The sequence below is a fragment of the Saccopteryx leptura genome, chromosome 6, assembly GCF_036850995.1.
Source record: "Saccopteryx leptura isolate mSacLep1 chromosome 6, mSacLep1_pri_phased_curated, whole genome shotgun sequence".
NCBI classification, from domain to species: Eukaryota; Metazoa; Chordata; class Mammalia; order Chiroptera; family Emballonuridae; genus Saccopteryx; species Saccopteryx leptura.
The window spans coordinates 115,746,666-115,773,854 of NC_089508.1; the positions used below are offsets into that span (position 1 = coordinate 115,746,666).

Genomic DNA, 27,189 nt, shown 5'->3' on the forward strand with positions numbered 1-27,189 from the left:
CCGTGGATACTGACCATTTGGTGTAGTCTGTGGCAGGATTTGATACAGATGAGTATGAAGCCACCTTTAAGTGGTGGAGTAGAGCAGTGGTCCTCAACCTTTTTTGGGCCATGGACTGGTTTAATGTCAGAAAATATTTTCACAATCTGCCCTTTAGGGTGGGACAGATAAATGTATCATGTGACCGAGACAAGCATCAAGAGTGAGTCTTAGATGGATGTAACAGAGGGAATCTGGTCATTTAAAAAAAATAAAACATCATTCAGATTTAAATATAAATGAAACGGAAATAATGTAAGTTATTTATTCTTTCTCTGCGGACTGGTACCAAATGGCCCATGAACCGGTACCGGTCTGCAGCCTGGGGGTTGAAGACCACAGGAGTAGAGGACTGGTTGCTGTTATGGTTCCCCATGGCTGTCCTTTTGGGGGCTGTAGGCTGGCTGACTTTTACAGCCATGTGTGAGGAAACCGAGAGCTCTGTGGAAGAGGCTGCCTGGGACCTGCATACAGAGCAGTGGAAGGAGCTGGAGCAAACGTGGGAGAAAGAGATGCGACCCTGGAGCTGGAGCAAGCACTGGAGAAGGAGGCCGACCAGGTTCACGAGATTCGCTTGGAAATGGAGCAGATGCTGAAGAAGGAATCACAGGTTCGTAAGTTGCAGCTTGCCCTGGACGTTGTGGAGAGCCAGCAGTGGCAGGAGGCCAGGGCTGAGGCTGAGGTGCAGTCTGGAGCTGCAAGGTCTGAGGAGCAGAAGGCTGCGGCAGCCCAAGGCTTGAACCTGGCAGTGGGAGCTGGTGTTTTCAGTTCCTCTTTGGAGGATGAGGAGAATCGGGCTGGAGTTGCAATTCGCAGTCTCCAGAAGATGAAAGCCCAACAGCAAGGAGTACTTGCTATGTCCCTGTTAGGTCTGCGATTTGGGGACATAGAGGTAGTTGCCATCATGCTCTCTGGAGCAGAGATGGAAATGTTGACTGCCATTGCCACGTGCTCATCCATGGGGCAGTGTAAGACCTGCCAGGATGGCAGGAATGAGGGGTGTGGCTGATGCCCCATGTGCGTGGACTGATTTTCTGGACTATGACCGGAGTGAGCACTGGCTCCTTTGTTGGATGGACTTACGAATTTTGGACAATGTGAAATACCCTGATGGGGGTTGGGGGCGGCTTTGCTGGAAGCACCCCCCCCCCTGCCCCGGGAAGTTTTTCTCATGGCTAGAAAGAAGGCTAAGGACAAAGTGCTGAGAGACTGGTGAAGTGTACCTCTGTAATTGTTGAAATTGTATAATTTGTGCTTTTGTAATTTGTGCAATGTGCTAATTTCCTTGCACAGGGATGCTGGTGGTGTAGATTGTGGGTAGTAAAGTGAGTATAAGGGTGGATTGTTAGGCAGATAAAATATATTATGTTCATTTGTTAAAGATGGCACTGCACACATGGAAGCCCGTGCCCAGGTGATTGCTTGGGATGGGCATGATTATATTAATGTGTGTTAGGGGAGGGCTTTGGGCAGGCAGCATCCTTGTATCCTGGGGATTGGTTTTAGGACTAAGCCTTTCCCACCCTTTTTGATATGGGGTGGTGCAATCCCATCATGCCTCAGATAAGTGACTTTGCATTAGAGAATTCTCTATTTTATATATTGGATTAAAGATTTTGATTTCCACACTATCAAATGGGGGCAGACTGGGAGCTTGCTCTCTCAGTTCCTGAGATTATCATTAGAGAGGAGAGCAGAGAAAGGCCACGTGGAGGAGGCCAGGAGAAGCAGCCAAGATGGTGGAGTGCTGAGTGAGAAGCCAGTTTGTGCAGAGTTTGTGCAGGGAGAAGGAAGGAGACGGGGAACAGAGGTGAATAAGTTTGGTGAGCTAGAAACCTTTGATTCTAGGAAACTCGGATAAGTCAGTAGCTTTGTGAGCACTGAATGAGTGGGTTTTGGAGCCTAGTGTGTGTTTTTACTTGCCCGCTGGGTGCAAGCTAGGATTAAAGTTGATGGCCCACCAGTTCTTGGCTCCATTGTTTCATTACCGTCTGTCTGAATCCAATGCAAACCTGCATGGTCCAGGCGGCTGTGCTGGTGGCCATGCCTACTGGCTTTATAACTTTCTTCAGTGCAAAGTTCAAACTGTATCTAGTTAAAATAATAGGTAATGTTGTAAGGTACCAAAACGCTGCAAATTAGGATTGATATTCTAGGGAAAAAAGGCCAAGCTTTCCTGTCCTTTGCTTGGAAAATGGAGGAAAAGGAATATAGAAGTCTCCTGACTTACAAGGACGACTTGGGTCATTTGGTCTTAAGTTCTTTGAAAGGATTAAGGTTAACTGAGAAACTTGTTCTCTTTCAATAGGAAGCAGAATTTACATACCACCTTGTACTGATTGTAGTTCCTGTAGTTCCTCTCTTTCCTGGAATCTTTTTTTTTTTTTTTGTATTTTTCCAAAGTTGGAAATGGGGAGGTAGTCAGACAGACTCCTGCATGCGCCCGACTGGGATCCACCCGGCATGCCCACCAGGGGGCGATGCTCTGCCCACTGGGGGCATCGCTCTGTTGCAACCAGAGCTACTCTAGCGCCTGAGGCAGAGGCCATGGAGCCATACTCAGTGCCCGGGTCAACTTTGCTCCAATGGAGCCTTGGCTGCGGGAGGGGAAGAGAGACAGAGAGGAAGGAGAGGGAGAGGGGTGGAGAAGCAGATGGGCACTTCTCCTGTGTGCCCTGGCTGGGAATCAAACCTGGGACTCCTGCATGCCAGGCCAACGCTCTACCACTGAGCCAACCAGCCAGGGCCTTTCCTGGAATCTTGAGAGTAAAATACCTCTAGGCTAGTGAGGGAAGAGGAACCCTGAAAGATTTGTAAATGTCTTTAATTGTGTTACTTTGAGAGTCTTAATGTTTCTGTATATCCCGTAAACAAATGTTATAATCTCGTTAATAATTGTGCCATAATGTCATGCTCTCCTCCACCTGTGTGTGTATATATAAGGGTATACATATAAGCAGCCCCTGAACTACTTTTGCGGACTGCACGGTTTGGGCCTGATGCCCCATGTCATCCATATGCGGCCAGCATATTAATAAATCTCCTCCTTTAATAAAAACTCTTTAAAATTCATCTGGACTGGGTGTCTCTATGTGGACTCGATGAAGTGAGGTACAGTGCCTTTCAGAATCTGGGGTGCAGTACTTTATAACAGTGGTCCCCAACCCCTGGGCCGCAGACCGGTACTGGTCTGTGGGATATTTGGTACCGGTCCGCAGAGAAAGAATAAATAACTTACATTATTTCCGTTTTATTTATATTTAAGTCTAAACGATGTTTTATTTTTAAAAAATGACCAGATTGGCCCTGGCCGGTTGGCTCAGCGGTAGAGCGTCGGCTTGGCGTGCTGGGGACCCGGGATCGATTCCCGGCCAGGGCACATAGGTGAAGCGCCCATTTGCTTCTCCACCCCGCCCCCCTCCTTCCTCTCTGTCTCTCTCTTCCCCTCCCGCAGCCAAGGCTCCATTGGAGCAAAGATGGCCCAGGCGCTGGGGATGGCTCCTTGGCCTCTGCCCCAGGCGCTAGAGTGGCTCTGGTCGCGGCAGAGTGACGCCCCAGAGGGGCAGAGCATCGCCCCCTGGTGGGCAGAGCATCGCCCCTGGTGGGCATGCTGCGTGGATCCCGGTCGGGCGCATGCGGGAGTCTGTCTGACTGTCTCTCCCCGTTTCCAGCTTCAGAAAAATACAAAAAAAAAAAAAAAATGACCAGATTCCGGCCCTGGCCGGTTGGCTCAGTGGTAGAGTGTTGGCCTGGCGTGCAGAGGTCCCAGGTTCAATTCCTGGCCAGGGCACACAGGAGTAGCACCCATCTGCTTCTCTACCCCTCCCCCTCTCCTTCCTCTCTGTCTCTCTCTTCCCCTCCCGCAGCCAAGGCTCCATTGGAGCAAAGATGGCCCGGGAGCTGGGGATGGCTCCTTGGCCACTGCCCCAGGCGCTAGAGTGGCTCTGGTCATAACAGAGCGACACCCTGGAGGGGCAGAGCATTGCCCCCTGGTGGGAAGAGCGCCCCCTGGTGGGCGTGCTGGGTGGATCCTGGTCGGGCGCATGCGGGAGTCTGTCTGTCTCTCCCCGTTTCCAGCTTCAAAAAAATACAAAAAAAAAAAAAAAAAAAAGACCAGATTCCCTCTGTTACATCTGTCTAAGACTCACTCTTGATGCTTGTCTCAGTCATGTGATACATTTAACCGTCCCACCCTAAAGGCTGGTTCGTGAAAATATTTTCTGACATTGAACTGTTCCGTGGCCCAAAAAAGGTTGGGGACCACTGCTTTGTAACATTAACACCTTTGTGTCAGCAGAGCATTATGCTAAGTGAAATAAGCCAGTCAGAGAAAGACCATGATTTCCCTCATTTGTGGAATCTAATGAACAAAATGAACGAGCCAGACAAAAACAGACTGATATAGGGCAAGCTGACAGCTGCAGAGTGCTTGTTGGGGGCTGGGTGCGGGGTGAATGGATTGAGTAAAAAAAAACCAGAACCCTCATGGACACAGACAACAGTGTGTGATTGCTGGGGGAGAGGGGCGGGGGCAGGTAGAAGGTAGAGGGGGAATAAATGGTAATAGGAGACTTGACTTGGGGTGGGCACATGCAGGAGTCTGTCTGACTGCCTCCCCGTTTGCAACTCAGAAAGATACAAAAAAAAAAAAAATCAATGGTATAATTTTGTCTTTAAAATTTAAAATTTACTTTATTGAGCTATCCATCAGTGCAAACTTAGTAGGCGCATTTGCAATGGCACAAGGTCAGTGTCAAAATTAATAAAATGTGGAATGTGTAATTAATGACATGTTCAGATTTACAATTGAGATTAAGAGTGTCAACTAGGTGTTGGCAAACTATGCCAGAGGCCTGTTTTTGTTTGTCTGGAGCTAGCAATGTTTTTTACATTTTTAAAGAGTTATAAAAAACCCAAAAACAAATATCAAAGAATATGCCACAATCTGTCTGTGGCTTACAAAGCCAAAAAATTTCTAGTCCTTTACAGAAAAAATTTGCCAACTTCAGACCTAAATTATAGGAACATAAAATACACTTAGAAGATCAAGTATGTTTGTAACTATAAAACAGTGCGTATAAATGGAAAAATTAACCAAGTCTTTACTCTCCTCTTAATTTAGCTTCAAATGGCTAATTTTTTTTTACCTTCTTTGTCTAATTTTTATCTGTTTTATAAGTGTGAAATTATTTCTAGGGTTCATTTTTTGTTTTATTTTCAGAAGTCACGAATTAATAAAAAAAATCTCATTTTAAAAAGCAACCAAATACATTTAAAAACTGGTCCACTAACACATGAAGTAAAGGAGAATGAAGATAGTTCACAGTTGTAATAAAATGATTATAGAGCCTGACGTGGTGGCACGCACGGTGCATTAAGCGTCGACCTGAAATGCTGAGGTTGCCGGTTCGAAACCCCTGGCTTGCCTGGTCAAGGCACATATGGGAGTTGATGCTTCCTGCTCCTCCCCCCTTCTCTCTCTCTCTCTCTCTCCTCTTTCTAAATATGAATAAATAAAATCTAATAATAAATAAAATAATCATAAGAGTAAACTATAACATACAATCATAGAAATTTAGAACAAGATGAGACCTTAAAAATCATAAGTACAGCCCTCCCATTTTACAGACGAGAGAACTAAGGTTTACCCTTGGCAAAGTCACACAGCTACTTTCCTGTAAAGCTAGAACTATAATCCAGGTCAGTAGAGATAGGGCAACATATATATATATTTCCATTTTAACATATATGGGAGTTGGAAAAACAGGAAACTTTCCACACATCTACAGAAATAAATTCTTTTATTTTATATCATTCCTTTTCTTTTTTAAGATGCATACAGTACTTGTAGCCCAAGAATTTTGAGAAAAGCTATAGAAGACCTGGCACTATTTTTGAGAATTACACAACTGGGCAGCAAAATAATACCTTTATAAATGTTAAAATATATAGAAATAAAATTTAGTGCTTGCACAAATAGGGAAGTTACATTCAACACATTTTCTTAAACGTGCATTTAAACTATTTAAATGTTTTCTAAAACTTTGGTCATCATGCTTTATTATAATATGTTAAATTTCACAATTATGTAGATGATTAAATTGAAGTGGTAAGCAAATATAACATGTGAACACAAAACAGCAAAAGCAAGCTAATACTGCACAATCATATTAGCAGACTGATTTGGGAAATACATCTTTTTCACAAATAGCCCACAAAACTTTGTGATAACAGTTCGACTTTTCTTCAACTTCATAAAATAAGTTTGAGTAACGAGACATAGCAGAACATGATTACATAATTATTTTTAATTACAAATCTAATTGTACATATAGGGCAACAAACTGCGATTTCTACAAACAGTGCAAATGAGCAGGACTTTTCTCAAGAATACTAAAATTGGATTCTTTACATGTGCCTCAGATTTCATGAGTATTATGTTATGTTAATTACTTTAGGGTTTTGTGTGATGGGGTTGATACAGGACAGATGAAGACTCAAGCTGTAAATAAAAATAGTCATTGACTTAATTTCTTCAATGAGAAGTATAGGCACTGAAAATGCAACTTTAAAAAAGTTCCATTTGTCATGTAAACAGTTTTGTTCATCATACCATACTTCGAGACTCATAATTCATTTCAAATTGTCATACTGAGCAATTCCTCTAAATTCTTTTTAATATGTGGTGGTTGAGATGCAGCCTGATTTAATAGATTCTGGCCCATCTGTGCAAAAAGTGCTTTTGATAATTTAGCTGTGGCTATTCGTATATTTCCTCCAGCTCCAGGCAGAGAGCCACTATTTGTCATGTTCCCTAAGAGATGCCATAAAACCACCAGCACTTTCTGTTCTGTGGCATGGGGCTTCCTTTGATGGAGTTCCATAACAATATCTGAAATTCAAAAATATGATAAACTGTAAGGTTTTTAAAAAAATTAAGTTTTGCTAATTAAAAATCATATAAAACAGATACTAAACTTCTTCCCAATGCCATTTTTCTAAAATGTTAGATATCTTAAAAGAAGTAGGTCAGCCTAACCAGTGGTGGCACAGTGGATAGTGTCGGCCTGGGATGCTGAGGACCCACTTTCAAAACCCTGAGGTCGCCGGCTTGAGCACAGGCTCACCAGCTTGAGTGCAGGGTCACCAGCATAAGCATGGGATCATAGTCATGACCCCATCGTCACTGACTTAAGCCCAAAGTTCTCTGGTTTGAAGCCAAAGTTTCGCTGTCTTGAAGCCCACGGACTCTAGCTTGAGCCCCAGGTCACTGGCTTGAGCAAGGAATCACTGGCGTGGCTTAAGTCTCCCAGTTAAGGCACATATGAGAAGCAATCAATAAACTAAAGTGACACAACTATGAGTTGATGTTTCTCATTTTCCTCCCTTCCTATCTCTCTCTCTCTCTCTCTCTCTCTCTCTCACACACACACACACACACACACAGTAGGTCAGAAACTTTCCTCCCAAATACTGGAATCTTCAAATATTAGAATTTTATACAGTATATGACAATTAGTTCAGGCAAAAGTAGCAAAGATGGGAATGAAACCCAAAATTCATCTCAATGTTTTCCAAATGCACTTAATTAAAAATTTATACATTTTTCAACTGTGGACCTTATATCAAACACATAATTTGAAATTAGCAGTTTTCTTAAGTCCAACACCTTTACCACTTGGCCATTCTGGTGCAGACAAAATATCATTTTTCTGTGAACACTAATTTTTATTTATTTTATTTATTTTTTTTAGTGAGAGAGAAAGAGGGAGGGAGAGAGGGAGAGACAGACAGGAAGAAAAAGAGATGAGAAGCATCAACTTGTAGTTGCGGCACTTTAGATGTTCACTGATTGCTTCTCATGTGTTTTGACTGGGGGGGGGGCAACCACAACAGTTGACCCCTTGCTCAAGCCAGTAACCCTAGGCTCAAGCTGGTGAGCCTGCGCTTAAGCTAGATGAGCCCGTGCTCAAGCCAGCAACCTAGAGGCTTCGAACTTGGGTCCTCCGTGTCTCAGGCTGACATCCTATCCAACACGTCACCACCAGTCAGGTGTATTTGATTTTAATTATTTGTATGTATTCTGTTTATTTCTACTAACAGGAACACTAAACACTAAGGAAAAAAAAGGATACAATTCTTTTAAAGTAAATTTTGGGGGTAAAAGTCTTTTTTTTTTTTTTTTAATTTTTTTATTTATTTTTTACAGAGACAGTGAGTCAGAGAGAGGGATAGACAGGGACAGACAGCCAGGAACAGAGAGAGATGAGAAGCATCAATCATTAGTTTTTCGTTGCGCGTTGCTTAGTTGTTCATTGATTGCTTTCTCATATGTGCCTTGACCGCGGGCCTTCAGCAGACCGAGTAACCCCTTGCTGGAGCCAGTGACCTTGGGTTCAAGCTGGTGGGCTTTTGCTCAAACCAGATGAGCGCGCACTCAAACTGGCAACCTCGGGCTCTCGAACCTGGGTCTCCTGCATCCCAGTCCAACGCTCTATCCACTGCGCCACCACCTGGTCAGGCGGGGGGTAAAAGTCTTAAAAGGTCCTTTTGTGGATCACTATACAATTTATTTCTACTTAATGGCTAATGATACTGAACTTGGTAGCTATCTAAAATTAAAATGAAATAACCATCAGTTTATCCTTAATAAAACAGTTACTTAGAAATAACAATTTAAAAATATTTACCAGCAAGCTTTTCGGTCATATCCTGTTTTGCTTTTCCATTTAAAAACTGAGCTTTTGTACAAAATGGCTGTAGAAGTAAATAATTGTCTAAACAAAAAGAACAGAGAAATATTTAAAGAGTTATAAGATTTTAGTTATTTTCAATTACAAAGCATTCAAAGCAAAAACATATGCAAATGATTGCAAATGTGTTAAAAATTTTTCTTAAATTTAGTTGGCACGATTTAAAATTCTCTATAAAACCTTAAGAGTAGTATCTTAGAGCAAATGAGACATACAAATACATCACAAAATATTAAAAGTTATTATATGGTACACACACACACACACACACACACACACACACACACACACACAAGAACTGCCTATCTCCTAGGCATCTTATTCTAAATGATATTATGTGTTTATCAAAAAACAGAAAAATAATTGTTTTTGGAGGGTTGTATTTTACTTTTACTGATTTTTCCAAAGTTTTTATTTTGAAATGATTATAGTCATAGGAAGTTGTGAAGATAGTACAGAGAGGTCTCGTGTACCTTTGGGTTTTACCCAAAGGTTACAACTTACACAATCACAGGTGTCCCCTGCTTTTTCAAAGTTCACTTTAAAAAATTTACATCACCTTGCTTTTATGAAATACTTACATTAGTACCTGTTTTTGCTAACCAAAAGAAATCCAGCCTGACCAGGCAGTGGTGCAGTGGATAGAGCGTCGAATTGGGATATGGAGGACCTAGGTTCAAGACCCTGAGGTCACCAGCTTGAGCACGGGCTCATCTGGTTTGAGCAAAGCTCACCAGCTTGAACCCAAGGTCACTGGCTTGAGCAAGGGGTTACTTGGTCTGCTGAGCCCCCTAGTCAAGGCACATGAGAAAGCAGTCAATGAACAGCTACTAAGTTGTCGCAACGAAAAACTAATGATTTATGCTTCTCATCTCTCTGTGTTCCTGTCTGTCTGTCCCTATCTATTCCTCTCTCTGTCTCTGAAAAAAAAAAAGAAACCCAAAGATGTTTTTCACTTTTATGAAAAAAAGCAGTAAGTGAAAATGCCATTCACATCACATTTGTTTAGCAGCAGCAATACATAGAGGCTAAGCATACCCCCAGCAGAGTGACACCATCAAACCTTCTCCCCTGGAGCTCAACTCATCTTAGCATTAAGCTGCTAGAGCTATGAACTCTGAGAAAAAGAGTGCCTGTGAGCCTCTGTGCTTTGTCTTGATTTATTTTGTGAATCCATTCAAAAGGTATCTCCTAAGGTGACTGCTTTTCAGTTTATGCCATTTTGGATTTTGAAAGGTTTCATAGAAACACTTTACTTTTGGATATCAGGGTATACCTGTAGTGGAATAATCCATTGCATGACCTTGGATGGGAACACAGCCAACAAGAAAAGAATGTTTTATCAAGAGAATTGTTTTGTGATTCGAAGGCGAGTCACTGGAACAAGTTTATGTGACTGAAGGCGTTGCTAGACTCTCTTCTCAGTAAAACATTCCTCATAAGATTTTACTGCTCCCTTCAAGGCTATTCCTTGAGATAAAGAAAGGAATGTTGTGGGAATCATAGAAGCAATAGCAGTTAATGCCTTTTGATATTGTACTGTTATTAAGCTATCATGCGGATGTATTCCATGTATCTTTAAGTAAAGGTTATGCTTGATGCTATGCCAATTTCTCAGTAAACAAGCTTTTTGAAATCTTGTGAATAAAAATAGGAAACAGTATGAACTCGGTGCCATTTGCCTGAGTGAGCGGTTGTCCTTTGCTAGTTCACTGACATTTCGTCTGCTGATCTCTCTCTGCACCCCCGACTCACAACAACATATACCTGTATAGTATGATATCAGAACAAGGACTCTGACATTCACTGATTCAAATGTGTGTATAGTTCTATGCCATTTCATCACATGTGTAGATTTATGTAACTATCACTGCAGTTAAGACACAGAACTATTCTATCACTGCAAATTTTCCGCTAGAGCTGCTGTTTTATAGTTACATCCAATCCCTCTCTTCCTTAATTGCCCTTAAACTTGAAAACTACTAATCCTTTTCCATCTCTGTCATTCTGAGAAGGTTATACAAATGGAATCCTACAGCACGTGACCTTTTGGGACTAGCTATTTTTTTTAAAATCAGTATAATGCTCTTGAGATCCATCCAAATTGTGCTGTGTGTCAACAGTGCATTCCTTTTTATTGCTTAGTGGTAATCTATGGTATGGATGTATCACAGATTGTTTCACCATTAATCCTCTGAATTACATATCAATTGTTCGCGTTAGCTATTACAGATAAAGCTATGAACAAACATGTACAGATTTTTCAATGGACAGAAGTTTCCATTTCTCTGGGATAAATGCCTAGGAATGCAATTGAAGGCTTATATAACAAGTACATGTTCAGTTTTTAAAGAAACAGCAAAACTACTTGTTAGAATAGCCATAACATTTTATTTACACTCTCACCAGCAATATACAAAACATTCAGTTTCCCTGCAACCTTATTAGCATTTTTTATTTCAGCTGTAGTGATACTTGCTATAGATCTAATGTTTGTGCACCTCCCTCAAATACACATGCTGAATCCCGATCCCCAATATGATGGTATTTAAACGTGGGCCTTTGGCCTGGCCTGTTGTGGCACAGTGAGCTGAGCGTCGACCTGAAACTCTGAGGACACTAGTTGAAAACCCTGGGCTTGCCCGGTCAAGGCACATACAACAAGCATTCAGTGAACAACTAAAGTGAAGCAGCTATGAGTTGATACTTCTTGTTCTTCTCCCCCTGCCTCTTCTATCTGTAAAATAAATAAAATCTTTAAAAATAAGTAAATAAGCTTGGGTCTTTCGACCCTGGCCTGAGCTCTGTTGGTTAGAGCCTTCTCCTGATATGCAAATGTTGTGGGTTAAATCCCTGGTAAGAGCACATAACAGAAATAGATCAACATTTTTGTCTTTCTCTCCCTCTCTCTCTTAAATCAATAAATAAATTAAAAAAAACTCCTTTAGGAGTTAAGTCATGAAAGTGGAGCCCTCATGAATGGGATTAGTGCCCTTATAAAAAGTTCCACCAGAGAGCTCTCTTGACCCTTCCATCATGCAAGGACACAGCCAGAAAATGGCTATCTATTAATCAGAAAGAGGGCTCTCACCAAACACAGACTCTGCCAACAACTGATCTTGGGACATCCCAACCTCCAGAACTGTGAGAAATAAATTATCTGTCATTTTAAAGCCATTCAGTCTGTGGCTCTTGAGATCCATCCAAATTGTGCTGTGTGTCAACAGTGCATTCCTTTTTATTGCTTAGTGGTAATCTATGGTATGGATGTATCACAGATTGTTTCACCATTAATCCTCTGAATTACATATCAATTGTTCGCGTTAGCTATTACAGATAAAGCTATGAACAAACATGTTATAGCAGCCCTGAGACCCCTGTGTAGTGATCATGGTCTTAATTTGCATTTTCATTTGCATTTCTCTAATGACCAGCGATGTTGAATCTCTTTTTATGTGTTTATTTACCATCAATCTATCCTATTTATTAAAATTTTTTTTCATGTATTTTGCCCAGTTACTAATTGGAATGTTCATCTTTTTTTTTTTTTTTACAGAGACAGGGAGAGTCAGAGAGAGGGACAGACAGGGACAGACAAGAACAAAGAGATGAGAAGCATCAATCATTAGTTTTTTGTTGCGCATTGTGACACCTTAGTTGTTCATTGATTGCTTTCTCATATGTGCCTTGACCGTGGGCCTTCAGCAGACTGAGTAACTCCTCGCTTGAGCCAGGGACCTTGGGTCCAAGCTGGTGAGTTGTTTTTTTTTTTTTCTCAAACCAGATGAGCCCGCGCTCAAGCTGGCGACCCCGGGGTCTCGAACCTGGATCCTCGGCATCCCAGTCCGACGCTCTATCCACTGCGCCACTGCCTGGTCAGGCTGTTCATCTTTTTTAATGTTGAGTTTTGAGAGTTCTCTACATATTCTAGATATAGAGTTTTCGTCACATGGGTGGTTTGCAAGTATATTTTCCCAATCTGTAGTTTATTTTTTTTTATCTACTTGACACAGTCGTTTGTAGAGCAAATGTTTTTAATTTTAATGAAGTCCAATTTATCAACTTTTTATGGATCATGCTGTTAGTGTCATGATAACAATTGTTCACCAAGCCCTAGATCCTGAGGATTTTCTCCTATGTTATCTTCTAAAAGTTCCAGAGTTAAGTTTTTTATTTAAATCTATGATTCATTTTTGAGTTAATTTTGTATAAGATGTGAGGTTGAGGTAGAAAAAAAAATTGAAAAATCAAAGATAAGGGAAGAGAAAGTCAATTTAATGGGACATTTAATCACTAAAGTAATTTAAGATAAACTAAGTAAATGAAATTTTATGACAACATTAAGTGATAAAAATTGAATAGTTAGGATTTCAGTATTATAAATAAGTGTAAAGTAAAAAATTACAAAAGTAAAGCCCAAGTAATTGGACTACCAAAGTAACATGTCTTACCTACATGCTGACTCAGTGCCTGAACAACATTTGTGGCAGCAGCGTAGATGCCTGGATTCTTAGAATTCAGATTGTTATCTACTATTGCTGGAACTAGCATGTTGATTATAGGAGATAGATTGTCTCTGAGCAAAGGAATCATTTTGTGCATTGTTTCCAGAGCCACCAGATTTACTTTACTATTAGAATCATGAAGTCGAGATTTAAAAGCATCAAAAATCTGAAAGTAAAGTGGTAAATTATTTAAAGTGAAATACTGTTTATAGCTATTATATTTAAATTTCTTTTGGCATTTCACAATATTTCTCCAAATACACACACAACACAATCTTATTTAACCTGAATTTAGAAAATAGAAACTGTATAAAAATTCAGATGATAAATCTAAGTGTTGAATTTTCTTATAGCAAAAAGAGAAGCTTCAAAAAGATCACCCCAAAAGATACCCTAATAAATTAAGGTTGAGAAATCTGGCTCATGTAGGCATATGACTACTTTACTATAAATGTGATAAAAATTATGTTTTCTGGAAGGTGCAGGTTAGTTCAGCTAACTCTAAGAACTTAAGACAAGTTTCTATTTTTATTTATTCATAGCAAAATTAGACATGTAAATTTTACCATAGAGATTTCAGTTTAGGCTTCTTTTTTTTTTTTTTTTTTTTTTTCATTTTTCTGAAGCTGGAAACAGGGAGAGACAGTCAGACAGACTCCCGCATGCGCCCGACCGGGATCCACCCGGCACGCCCACCATGGGGCGATGCTCTGCCCACCAGGGGGCGATGCTCTGCCCATCCTGGGCGTCGCCATGTTGCGACCAGCCCACCAGGGGGCGATGCTCTGCCCATCCTGGGCGTCGCCATGTTGCGACCAGAGCCACTCTAGCGCCTGAGGCAGAGGCCACAGAACCATCCCCAGCGCCCGGGCCATCTTTGCTCCAATGGAGCCTTGGCTGCGGGAGGGGAAGAGAGAGACAGAGAGGAAAGCGCGGCGGAGGGGTGGAGAAGCAAATGGGCGCTTCTCCTATGTGCCCTGGCCGGGAATCGAACCCGGGTCCTCCGCACGCTAGGCCGACGCTCTACCGCTGAGCCAACCGGCCAGGGCCTCTAGGCTTCTTATGAGAACTTTAGCTGCAATTTCAGAGTTAAATTTTATTATTACTTTTTAACCTCATTATTGTAACTATTATTTCTTGCTCTTCAGAATTCATAACCTTCATAAATTAACGATATAATAAAGTAAATGCTAAGTAATTCTTAAGTCATGTCAGGTGAATGAAGAGCTATTCTCTGAGGCTGAGGCTATAATATATAATTTTTCATGTTAAGAATAGTCTTCCTGCCTGACTTGTGGTGGCGCAGTGGATCAAGCGTCGACCTGGAAATGCTGAGGTCACCAGTTCGAAACCCTGGGCTTGCCTGGTCAAGGCACATATGGAAGTTGATGCTTCCAGCTCCTCCCCCCTTCTCTCTCTCTCTCTCTCTCTCCTCTCTCTCCCTCTCTGTCTCTCTCTCTCTGTCCTCTCTAAAAAAAAAAAAAAAAAAAAGAATAGTCTTCCTGACCTGGTCAAGTTGCTCAGTTGGTTAGAGTATCGTCCTGATAAGCCAAGGTTGCAGGTTTGCTCCCCAGTCAGGAAGCAAAGAGTCAACCAATGAATGCATAAATAAGTGAAACAACAAATTGATGTCTCTCCCTCTCTCCCTCTCTCTCTAAAATCAATCAATCAAGAAAGAGTAGTTACAGTATGCTTGCCAAGTTTAATGTACATAATACAAAATCTAAATTAAACTTAATTAATAAATTACTAGTAAAATTAACTAACTCTTATGAAGCATAAATAATTTTTGCCATACTACCACTAACATTTATTACTACCCCTCTTTCTACTGCTTCTTGTTTTCCTAAAAGTAGGTATATAAATTGGTATATTTACATGTCTAACCTAAATATGAAAACGTTTACACCCATTCTAAAGTAATATCAAGTCTCTTAAATCTTTTGCTTTTTAAAATATTTATTGACTCACTCAACGTACATTTACTGAATGTCAGGTTTCAAGAGCTTGCAAGGAGTTACCATCTAGTGGGAGGATTCATACAAATAAGCACCTATTTTGTTATTTTTGTCTAATTACTTTGAATTGTTTTAGAAGACTTTTAAAAGAGCAAAACCTAAGTAATCCATTCTTTTCACTACAGTTATTATAACATTTTAAAATAATATGTATAAAGTACTAAATTTAGAGCAATGTTTTATACTAATCAACTTCATTAGCTGTGGATAGAAAATGAAAAAATTTTTTTAAAGAAATTAAATTTAACGGGGTGACACTGATCAATGAGCACAGCACATGGGTTTCAGGTGAATGTTTCCATTGCATTTGAACTGCTGACTATACTGTGTGCCCATCACCCAAAGTCAACTCATTTTCCATCACAATGTTTCTCCCCTCTTATTTCCTGCCCCAACCCCCTGGTAACCACTTCAGTTTAATCTATGTCCGAAAATTAGTTTTGACGTGTCCTTACCTTCACAATGTTTCCTATAACAAGCTCTGGATTGTTTTCAGTATCTGATAAAAGCTGCTTAATTCCATTAATACGATCACGAAAGTCTTTTGCGTTCAATAAACCTGTTATGACTTTGATATACTCAGCACTTTCTAAGGAATTACGGGGAACTGATTTTCTGGTGACTTCACGAATTTCAGTTACTTCTCTAAAGTAAAAGACAGGTAAATTTAATTTCATTATTAATTCCCTATAACACCAATGTAATAAATAATTCTCATTATACAATTATTTTCTAAAAATTCATAAAATGATCTAACCCATAGCCACCATACCTATGTTGGGACCCCCAAGATCTCCCCTGGGTTTGGTGATTTGCTCAGAGGACTTATGGGGTTCAGCAAGCAGTTTTACTCATGATTAAGATTTATTACCATAGAGGGATATAAAGAAAATCAGCAAAGAAGATACACGGGTCAAAGTCTGGAGGAAACCAGAAACAAACTTGCTAGGGTTCTTTTCCCCGTGGAGTCACACAGTCCAAACTTAGTTGTCTAGCAACAAGTTGACAACACATGTGAAATGTTGCTACCAATGAAGTTTATTAGATAGTGTCCAGAGTTTTTATTGGGAGTTGGTCACAGTTGGTCCTCTGCCCATGGACATACCAAAATTCCAGACTCCCAAAAGGAAAGCAAGAACTTCAGTATAAACCATTTTGATTGCCCAAATAATGTAGGCACTGTAAATTACACTTTTCAGTTAGGGAATAGTGAAAATCCCCTTGAAATTTTAGTTTCCAGATGCCACCAAGGGCTAACCTTGCAAGCCAGTCTTTCTAAGGAACTCAGTCTCAGGCCTGGTATGTTAACCCTTTTCTCTGAAATACCCATGTGAACATGAAAGGAAAGTAGAAATTTGACCCAGCATGATTTACTTTTTCAGTGACTTGGTAAGTAGTACAATGTTTTCCATTACCATAAAGGGGTGTGCCTCAATGTGGCAGATGACAATACTTTTGAAACTAGAGTCCTAAAAATTGATAGGTCAGAAAGAAAATGATTAACAATTGACAGTTACCAACATTTCACTGACTAGCAGCATAAGAATTAATGCTAAAGTTGTCATAACCATAGAGATTTAATGAATGACTCAGAATCATGAAAGTAGACACAGAATGGTGACCTAAAAATATAGATCCAAGATATTTATCAATTATTTTTAATTTGTTTAAATAAATTAATCTAAGATTAATTTGTGAAATAATTAATTCTATTCTAATTAATTCTACAATGATAAAAATAAAGGGTTAAATTTATATTTAAACTGAGGACTACATGTGCATAAAAGGTGAATAAATGAAAAGCAGAAAACAGAAGAACACCTCAAGAAGCCATGTAATTACTGAAATATCTATAAAGATGGCTTCTTTATTGTTCAAAATAGGATGGAATTGATAGTGAAATAACACTTAATATACCTTGCAGGGAAAAGATAAAGTAACATGGAGAAACTCACTAGATATATTAACATTAATAAAATGTATTTAAAAAAAGAGAAGACAGGTCTTGGCCAAGTGGTTCAGTGGATAAAGTGTCAACCAGGTGAACCAGAGGTTGCAGGTTAGACTGCAGGTCAGGGCACATATGAGAAGCAATCTGAGCACACAATTATTATTATTATTATTATTATTATTATTTTTACAGAGAGAGAGTCAAGAGAGAGGGATAGATAGGGACAGACAGACAGGAACAGAGAGAGAGATAAGAAGCATCAATCATCAGTTTTTCGTTGCGACACCTTAGTTCATTGATTGCTTTCTCATATGTGCCTTGAAAGTGGGGCTACAGCAGACTGAGTAACCCTTTGCTCTAGCCAGTGACCTTGGGTTCAAGCTGGTGAGCTGTGCTCAAACCAGATGAGCCCGCGCCCAAGCTGGCGACCTCGGGATCTCGAACCTGAGTCCTCCACACCCCAGTCTGACGCTCCATCCACTGCGCCACCGCCTGGTCAGGCCTGAGCACACAATTAAACGACTAAGTGAAACAACGAGTCAATGCTTCTCTCTCTCTCTCTCTCTCTCTCTGTTCTTCCCTTACCATCTCTCTCTCCACCTCCCCTCTGTCTTTCTCTCTTTCAAATCAGTGGGGGGGAGACATTAAGAATGATAATAGAACATAGATACATAGAACATCATCAACAAAATATTAGCAAACCAAATTCAATAAATAAAAAGAATCACACACAAATGACCAAGTGAGATTTATTCCAGTGATGCAAGGGTGGTTCAACATCCACAAGTCAATGTGATATACCACATTAACAAAAATGAAGGATAAAAAGTCATTTAAATATCTCATTAGATGCAGAAAAAACATTTGATAAAAATCAATATCCACTCATGATAAGAATACTTAACAATTTGGATATAGAGAAAATGTACCTCAAATATTAAAGGACGTATGTGACAGGCCACAGCTAATATCACAATCAATGATGAAAAGTTGAAAGTTTTTTCTCTAATATTAGGAATAAGACAAGAATACCCATTCTCACCACTTTTATTCAATGTACTACTGAAAGTCCTAGCTGGAACAGTTAGGCAAGAATAATAAAGGGCATTCGAATAGAAAAGAAGGATATAAAAACCAGAGGTCTCTAGTTGCAACTGATATATATAGAAAACCCTAAGGACTCCACCAAAAAAATTTTACAACTAATCAATAAATTCAGAAAAATTGCAGAATAAAAAATCAATAAATAAAATCAGCTGTGTTTGTAAACACTAATGATAAACTATCAGAGAAGTTAAGAAAATCACCCTAATTATAATTACATAAAAATAAAATGCCTAGGCATAAATTTTACCCAGGGACTGAAAGGCTTGCACACCGAACACTGTAAGACAATGATAAACAAGAGGATTTGGCAATCCCGCCCCAAGACATGTTTCTGCAGGGCGTGCACCAACATCGGCGAGCGACATTTTACAGACAAACTAAACTGGCATTCAAGAACAGAGCTCCTGGCTTCAAGTTCGGCAAAGTAGGAAGATCCTGAGCTTACCTCCTCTCAAGAACACGGAAACTACAACTGCATATAGAACAGCGGTCTCGGAGAACAACCTGACGACTAGCAGAACAAATTTTCTACAACTATGGGTATAAAGAAAAAAATCACACTGAAATGGGCAGGATGGGTAGAAACTAAGTCTAGTCAGGTACCCTATCCCACACTCACCATGCAGTGACTCACAAGTGGGAGGGACATCACAACTGTAGAGGTTGTTCCTGAAGAGTGAGGGGTCCGAGCCCTAGCCTGGGGGACCTGTACCAGGAAAAGGAGTGCCCATAACATGTGGCTTTGAACACCAGTGGGGCTTACGTCTGCAAGAGCCAAAGGGGTAGAGGAAACCCAGGCTGCATTCTTTCTGAGTCCTGGGACAGAGGCAGCAGTTTGAAAGCACCTAGGTCATATGTGAAGGTAATACACTGATTTATTTTTGGGTGTGTGCTGGAGGGAAAGATCTGTTGGAACTTTCTCCTGAGAATTGCTGGTGTGTGCTAATTCCTCCCCCCTTTCTATATTCTAGCTGGTCTGATATTATATGATTTCATTTATGTGAAATGTCCAGAATATGTAAATTCACAAATGTGCCTAGATGTGAATAGGAGGACTGAGGGAAAATGAGTACTGACTGCTAATGAGTATAGGATTTCTTTTTGAGGTAATAAAAATGTTCTAAAATTGACTGTGATGATGGTTGCACACTCAGTGAATATACTAAAAACAATTGACTTGTATGCTTTAAATAAGTGAATTATATAGTATAAGAATTACATCTAGTTAATAGTTATTGAGGAAAAAAATAAAGACATACCAAAAGAAAAAAGATATATCAAACAAACACTACTAGACTATTAGAGAAAGTAGACTTTAGCAAAAGAAATATTGTCAGAGGGAAAGATACATATTTCATAATGATAAAAAGATCCATTTATTAAAAAGTCACAAGTATCCTAAATATAACTAAAACTTAATAACATTGCATCAAAATATTTAAAGCAAAAAATGATAGAACTGAATCCATAAATAAACAATTTCACAAATATGGTTGGACATATCAATACTCCAATCTCAGCAACTGATAGAGAGTAGGCAGAAAATCAGTAAGGATAAATAAGACTTTAATGCAATCAGTCAACTTAACCTGACATTTTATAGAACATTACACTCAACAAGAGTATCCATACACTTTCAGGTAGATAAAAATATTCTCTAAAAAACAACATGCTGGATCATGAAACAGTAATTTCAAAAGAACTGAAGTCATATAAAGCACAATTAATGACACAACAGAACTATAAAAAATTATTAACAAAAAGATATTTGGAAAATAATCTCCAATTATTTGGAAATTATACACACTAAAAGCCCCTGTATTAAAGAAGTCCTTCAGGAGAAACCACCTTAACATCCTCAGTAAAAAGACATAACATCATCCCCCTCATGAAATGGTGCACTAAGAAGGGCACAACATCATTTTTGTGATATATATATATATATTTTTTTGTATTTCTCTGAAGCCGGAAACGGGGAGAGACAGTCAGACAGACTCCCGCATGCGCCCCACCGGGATCCACCCGGCACGCCTACCAGGGGCTACGCTCTGCCCACCAGGGGATGATGCTCTGCCCCTCTGGGGCGTCGCTCTGCTGCGACCAGAGTCACTCTAGCGCCTGGGGCAGAGGCCAAGGAGCCATCCCCAGCGCCCAGGCCATCTTTGCTCTAATGGAGCCTTGGCTGCGGGAGGGGAAGAGAGAGACAGAGAGGAAGGAGGGGGGGTGGTGGAGAAGCAAATGGGTGCTTCTATGTGCCCTGGCTGGGAATCGAACCCAGGTCCCCCGCACACCAGGCCGACGCTCTACCGCTGAGCCAACCGGCCAGGGCCATTTTTGTGATATTCTTTTTTTTTTTTTTTCTTTACAGAGACAGCGAGAGGGATAGACAGGGATAGACAGACAGGAACGGAGAGATGAGAAGAATCAATCATTAGTTTTTCATTGTGCGTTGCAACAACTTAGTTGTTCACTGATTGCTTTCTCGTATGTGCCTTGACCGCAGGCCTTCAGCAGACCGAGTAACCTCTTGCTTGAGCCAGCGACCTTGAGCTCTAGCTGGTGAGCTTTTGCTCAGACCAGATGAACCTGCACTCAAGCTGGCGACCTCAGGATCTTGAACCTGGGTCTTCAGCATCCCAGTCCGACGCTCTATCCACTGCGTCACCGCCTGGTCAGGCTTTTGTGATATTCTTGTCAAAACTGCAAACCTCAACTGACTGTGAGAAAATATCAGATAAACTTAAATTAAGAAACAGCTACAAAATAAGTAACTGACTAGTAAAGTATGTAGAAAAGACTTGGAACGCAGTATACTCTTAATAAGTGCTAAAAAGGCATTTTTTTGTTGCAAGACAGGAAGGACAGGGAGGGAGAGAGAAGCATCAACTTGTTGCTTTACTTAGTCATGCATTGATTACTTTTTGTATGAGTTGGACCAGGGATTAGACCAGTGACCTCAGGCTCAAATCTGCAACCCTGTGCTCAAGCCAGCAACCTCAGCAGTCAGGTTTGACGCACTATCCACCAGTGGTGATTGATTAAGCTAAAGTTTTTTTTTTTTCCTTCAATCATAATTATACTATTATTTTTAGTAAGAGAGACAAAGACAGAGAGAGAGAGTCAGAGAGAGGGACAGACAGGGACAGGAAAGACAGGCAGGAAGGGAGAGAGATGAGAAGCATCAATTCTTTGTTGCAGCACCTTAGTTGTTCGTTGATTGTTTTCTCACATGTGCCTTGAGTGGGGGAGTCCAGCTGAAAAGGTGATCCCTTGCTCAAGCCAGCAACCTTGGGCTTCAAGCAACCTTTGGGCTCAAATCAGCGACCATGGGGTCATGTGTAAGATCCTACACTAAAGTCAGTGACCCCGTGCTCAAGTTGGTGAGTCTGGCTCAATACAGTTTTCTTGGGATTTAGAACCTGAGTCCTCTGCATCCCAGGCCAACACCTGATCCACTGCGCCATTGCCAGGTCAGGTTCTTCAACCAAAATTATTAGCCTAACCAGTGGTGGCCGGATAGCTCAGATGGTTAGAACATCGTCCTGAAGTATAGAGGTTGCTGGTTCGATCCCCAGTCAGGGCACATACAGGAGCAGATCAATGTTCCTGTCTCTCTCTCTCATTCTGTCCCTTCCCCTCTCTAAAATCAGTGAAATAAACATTAAAAAAAATTAATCATAGCTATCCAACACAAGCCTAATATTAAGTTCAATAACATTAAAGCTTTACTAATGTTTAATACATATAGCAAGTTGCTGTGAGCATATGTATAATTGACTTATTAAATCTAATTACCTCATACTTTCTAAGCTCTTAACAACTTCTAAAACTCCATTAAGTTTAAAAAAATATGACAGAAAATGATGTGATGTTGGGTGATGGGCACACAACACAATCAACAATTCAAATGCTATAGAAATGTTTACCTGAAACTCATGCCCATGCATGCTTATCGATCAATGTTACCCCATTAAATTTAATTTTCTCAATAAAATTTTTAAAAAATTGACAACCTCTGAGATAGCTCATGGAAACATCCAAATGAGACTACAAACACTAGAAAAAAATTTTTCTAATGATGTGGACTATTCAATAATCCTACCTTTCGGCTAAACTGAAAACATCTCTAGAAACAGATGATGACCTTGTATTTCCAATACTGCCAGTATGAGATCGTCTTCCTTTTGCTGAAGGAGTATCTAAAGGTAAATCTCCCAAACCCTGTAAGGAAATATAAGGAAAGGCAGTATAATAAAAGTCTTAAAACTAGAAAATTGAAATAACTTGTCATATGTAGTTTTTTTCTTTTATTTTCTTTTATAAATTAAGTGAGAGGCAGGGAGGCAGAGAGACAGACTTCCACATGTGCCCCTACCAGGATCCACCTGGCAAACACCCATGGGGCGATGCTTTGCGCATCCTAGGCTGCTGCTTCATTGCTCAGCAACCGAACTATCTTAGCACCTGAGGTGAGGCCATGGAGCCATCCTCAACGCCTGGGGCCAACTTGCTCGACCATTTGAGCCATGGCTGCAGGAGAAGAGAGAAAAAGAGAGAGACAGAGAGAAGGGGGATAGGAAGGGGTGAAGAAGCACTTGGGCGCTTCTCCTGTGTGACCTGACCAGAAATCAAACCCGGGACTTCCACACGCCCGGCCGACCAGCCAGGGCCAAAAGTAATTTTCATAGCAAATATTATTGATCTTTTTTATGATTGAAAGCACTTTAATAATCTACTATGCTTATGCTTTAAAGGTTATTAGATATATCACGTATATAAAATACCTTATAATTAGTAGTAAATTAACAAAATATGTGACCAATTAATAGGAAATAATATTGGCTTGATAAAGTGTTTAAATTTTAAAAATTAATATGCTATATTTTATAGGTACTCTTCTTAAAGCTAAACTCTATATAGAAAATATGAATACATAAACAATGAATTCCTATGGAACATCAGTGTGAGAGTAAACATTTCAATAAGGACTGTTTAAAACCTTCCCCCCCCCCCAGATACTCATACTTGAAATGATTCACAAATATAATATGCCTCATTTGAGTAAGATAACTTTTTTGGGGGTAAGATAATGTTTTTCATAGTTATTTTATTAAGTTCTATATGATGAAACTAAAGTCTTTAACATCAATAGGCAGAAAAATGTTCTAAAATGTATATAACCATATATTTTTCCAATATCCTTTCATAAATTAATTCCTTTATAAGGTTATTGGAGAGAAAAAATATAAATTACCATAGCAAAATTTTACAATATTAAACATTTTTACAAAAAAATAATATCTAAATAGAATACTTTTCTACAAGACAATTTCACATTTTATTTCACTCAGAATTCCTTCAGGCACTCATTTCACAAACATTTCTGAATCCCATTGTCTTCCAGGATAAATGGGGCTTCCTTTCAAGAAGCTCCCTATACTCTGCAGTGTGGTAGGATTTCTAATAGTAAAACATTCATGATAAATAAAGTAGGCACCCAACACGATAAGCCTTACTATCCTCATTTTATTAAAAAAAATCTGATTAAAGAAATGATGTGCCTGCCTGACCAGGCGGTGGTGCAGTGGATAGAGCGGTGGACTGGGATGCAGACGACCCAGGTTCGAGACCCCGAGGTCGCCAGCTTGAGCGCGGGCTCATCTGGTTTAAGCAAAGCTCACCAGCTTGAGCCCAAGGTCTCTGGCTCTAGCAAGGGGTTATTCGGTCTGCTGAAGGCCCACGGTCAAGGCACATATGAGAAAGCAATCAATGAACAACTAAGGTGTCGCAATGCACAACGAAAAACTAATGATTGATGCTTCTCATCTCTCTATGTTCCTGTCTGTCTGTCCCTATCTATCCCTCTCTCTGACTCTCTCTGTCTCTGCAAAAAAAAAAAAAAAAAAAAAAGAAAAAAAAAAATGATGTGCCAAAAATGATATATAGTGCTAATTCTCAGAGTTGATTCAAACCCAAATCTTGTAACTCCAATAAAACCACACAACATTCTATCAAATATCAAGCTTCTGTTCAGTAAACATTTACTGATACTCTTTTTTTTTGTATTTTTCTGAAGCTGGAAACGGGGAGAGACAGTCAGACAGACTCCCGATGCGCCCGACCGGGATCCACCCGGCACGCCCACCAGGGGGCGATGCTCTGCCACAAACAGAGCCACTCTAGCGCCTGGGGCAGAGGCCAAGGAGCCATCCCCAGCGCCCGGGCCATCTTTGCTCCAATGGAGCCTTGGCTGCGGGAGGGGAAGAGAGAGACAGAGAGGAAGGGGGGGGGGTGGAGAAGCAAATGGGCGCTTCTCCTATGTGCCCTGGCTGGGAATCGAACCCGGGTCCCCCGCACGCCAGGCCGATGCTCTACAGCTGAGCCAACCGGCCAGGGCCTACTGATACTCTTAATGTCTACTTAACACTGCAGTTGCTGAAATGTTACTGTAGATATATTCTAAATAAATAACAGAGATAACTGAAGAAATTATTTCTATCCTTTCCCTTCCTGGATAAACATTGCTTTGAAAGTTGTTTGTATAATAAACTTTTTCCACATACCTTGTGTCGTAAGCTTTTAACAGATTCCTTAATATATGGCAAATCTTTAGATGGGACATACTTCTCAAGCATTTTATCAAAGTTATGATGACACATCATGAGAGAAAGCATCTTCCGACCATAATACCTATAGATATTTGAGAAATATGTAAATCATTTTACGTATCTTAATAAGCTCAATTTCTGTCCTTAGATATGAAAAGCCAAAATCTTTGATTCTACTTCTTATGCACCTGAGGGTTTTATTAAGACTGGCCTTCGGCAGGAGAGTTTAGAAGTCTATCTCTCTGTCCCGGGCTCCTTGCCCAGTGACCTTTTGCTGCTCATCTGCTTGCCAGATGTTTTGATGACTCAACTTTCCCTTAGTTCTGTATTTCTGTCTCTTTTTTTCTAGCCACAACTTAACAGGGTTCCAATTTGTCAAAACCTATCCTGTGCTACCTAAAAAGCACCCAAAGTTTGTTGATAAATCATGGTTGTTATACTAATGAATGTGTAATGTTCTCCAAACTAGGTTTTTTTTATGTTATATGAATTTTAAAATAATTCTTTTAGGATAATACCTTAAGCCAAGATATCATTCTAACAGAATATCAAATATCATTGAAGTGAATATTGGAGATTTTTTGGATAGAGATCTTACAGTATCTCATAACAATACTATATTATTATTTTTCAAGAAAGCTTGGCCCCAAAATAAATTAGTTGTACTTTTGCCTACAATTTAGGATATATATGGGATTAGAAGAACCAGAGAAGGTAATACTTTTGATAGGGAAGGGTATAGGATGAAGTCAGTATCACATATATATCAACAGATTCTCAAATATATCGTATTTTTCGCTCCATAAGATGCACTTTTTTCCCCAAAAGTGGAGGGGAAAATGCCCATGTGTCTTATGGAGCAAATGTTCATTTTTTTTAGCTGCTGTAGGTTCTCGGACAACTAGAATAATATTAACATTAAAGTCTCTTCTCATTTGTTAATAACAGTGCTAACGGTTGCTAATACTGCTGTTGAGTTTACATTGTTGAAATATTGTGGTGTATTTTATTAAATATTTTAACACACCATTTGGTTCAGAATTTTTTTTTTCTTATTTTCCTCCTTAAAACCCTAGGTGCGTCTTATGGAGTGAAAAATATGGTAATGAAATTACAGAAAGGGTATAACAGAGAATAAAAATTATCTTTTCTCTCCGCACAACCAGAATGATGTCTACACCCACATAGCTCACCCCTAATCAGTTATAGTTTCAAAGACAATTCTAATTTTTTAGCTCAGAATGTTAAAGACTAGAGGTTTTTCAGGGGCCCTAATGATTTGGAATGGCTAAAACAAACAAGGTAAACAAGCAATAGGGACATAAAATGTGAGAAATATTAAAACTGGAAATTTGTAACCATTTTATAATTTAAAAAATTTTTATTTATTAATGTTAAGGAGAGAAAAAGGGCATGAGAGATAGAAAGAGAGACAGGAACATGGAACTGCTCCTGTATGTGCCCTGACCAGAATCAAACCGGCAACCTCTGTGCTTTAGGATGATGCTCTACCCCAGGGGTCCCCAAACTTTTTACACAAGGGGCCAGTTCACTGTCCCTCAGACCATTGGAGGGCCACCACATACAGTGCTCCTCTCACTGACCACCAATGAAAGAGGTGCCCCTTCCGGAAGTGCGGCGGGGGGGGGGGGGAGATAAATGGCCTCGGGGGGCCGCATGCGGCCCGCCGGCCATTGTTTGGGGACACCTGCCCAAACGAGCTATCCAGCCAGGGCACCATTTTATAATTTTAAATTTAATTTTCATATAAAAATCTAGAAAGTAACAAGTGGATTATAAGAATATGCCATTAAGAAAAAGTTATATCATAAATAACCATTATCTTTTCTTGTTCCTAAATAAGCATCTTTTTCATAAAACATTTTCATAAAATGTTTAAACATATCCTTATTCACCTTTTTAAAAAAGATTTTATTTACTTATTTACAGAGAGAGGAAAGAGAGCGGGAAGAAAGAAGTATCAACTCATGCTTCTTTCACTTTAGTTGTTCATTGCTTGCCATATGTGCCTTGACCCGGAGAGCTAAGGGTTTCGAACGTGACCTCAGTATTCCAGGTCAACACTCTATCCATTTACAGGGAATATCCTTTTTTACTTTTGTCTGTGAACTCAGGATTCTCCCTCTTCACTTTTTTTTGTGTGTGATGGAGTCAGAGAGAGGGACAGACAGACAGAGAGACGAGAAG

At 39.9% G+C, this 27,189-nt stretch overlaps 1 protein-coding gene across 9 annotated transcripts in view; it reads right to left on the minus strand.

The window, feature by feature from the left end:
• Nucleotides 1–5,823: 5,823 nt before the first annotated feature.
• The window catches only part of TOGARAM1 (TOG array regulator of axonemal microtubules 1), a 106,528-nt gene continuing 85,162 nt past the window's right edge, over nt 5,824–27,189 (minus strand). For 6 of the 9 annotated variants that reach the window (XM_066388129.1, XM_066388128.1, XM_066388126.1 and 3 more), the window contains 6 exons: nt 24,937–25,063; nt 22,476–22,594; nt 15,771–15,960; nt 13,244–13,463; nt 8,730–8,816; nt 5,824–6,931 (listed from right to left, as the gene is read on the minus strand). In XM_066388129.1, the coding sequence (XP_066244226.1) occupies nt 6,678–6,931; nt 8,730–8,816; nt 13,244–13,463; nt 15,771–15,960; nt 22,476–22,594; nt 24,937–25,063 (997 nt within the window). In that variant the 3' untranslated portion in view covers nt 5,824–6,677. The remainder of the gene's footprint in view (nt 6,932–8,729; nt 8,817–13,243; nt 13,464–15,770; nt 15,961–22,475; nt 22,595–24,936; nt 25,064–27,189) is intronic. The other 3 variants (XM_066388133.1, XM_066388134.1, XM_066388135.1) reach the window with 3 other exon arrangements.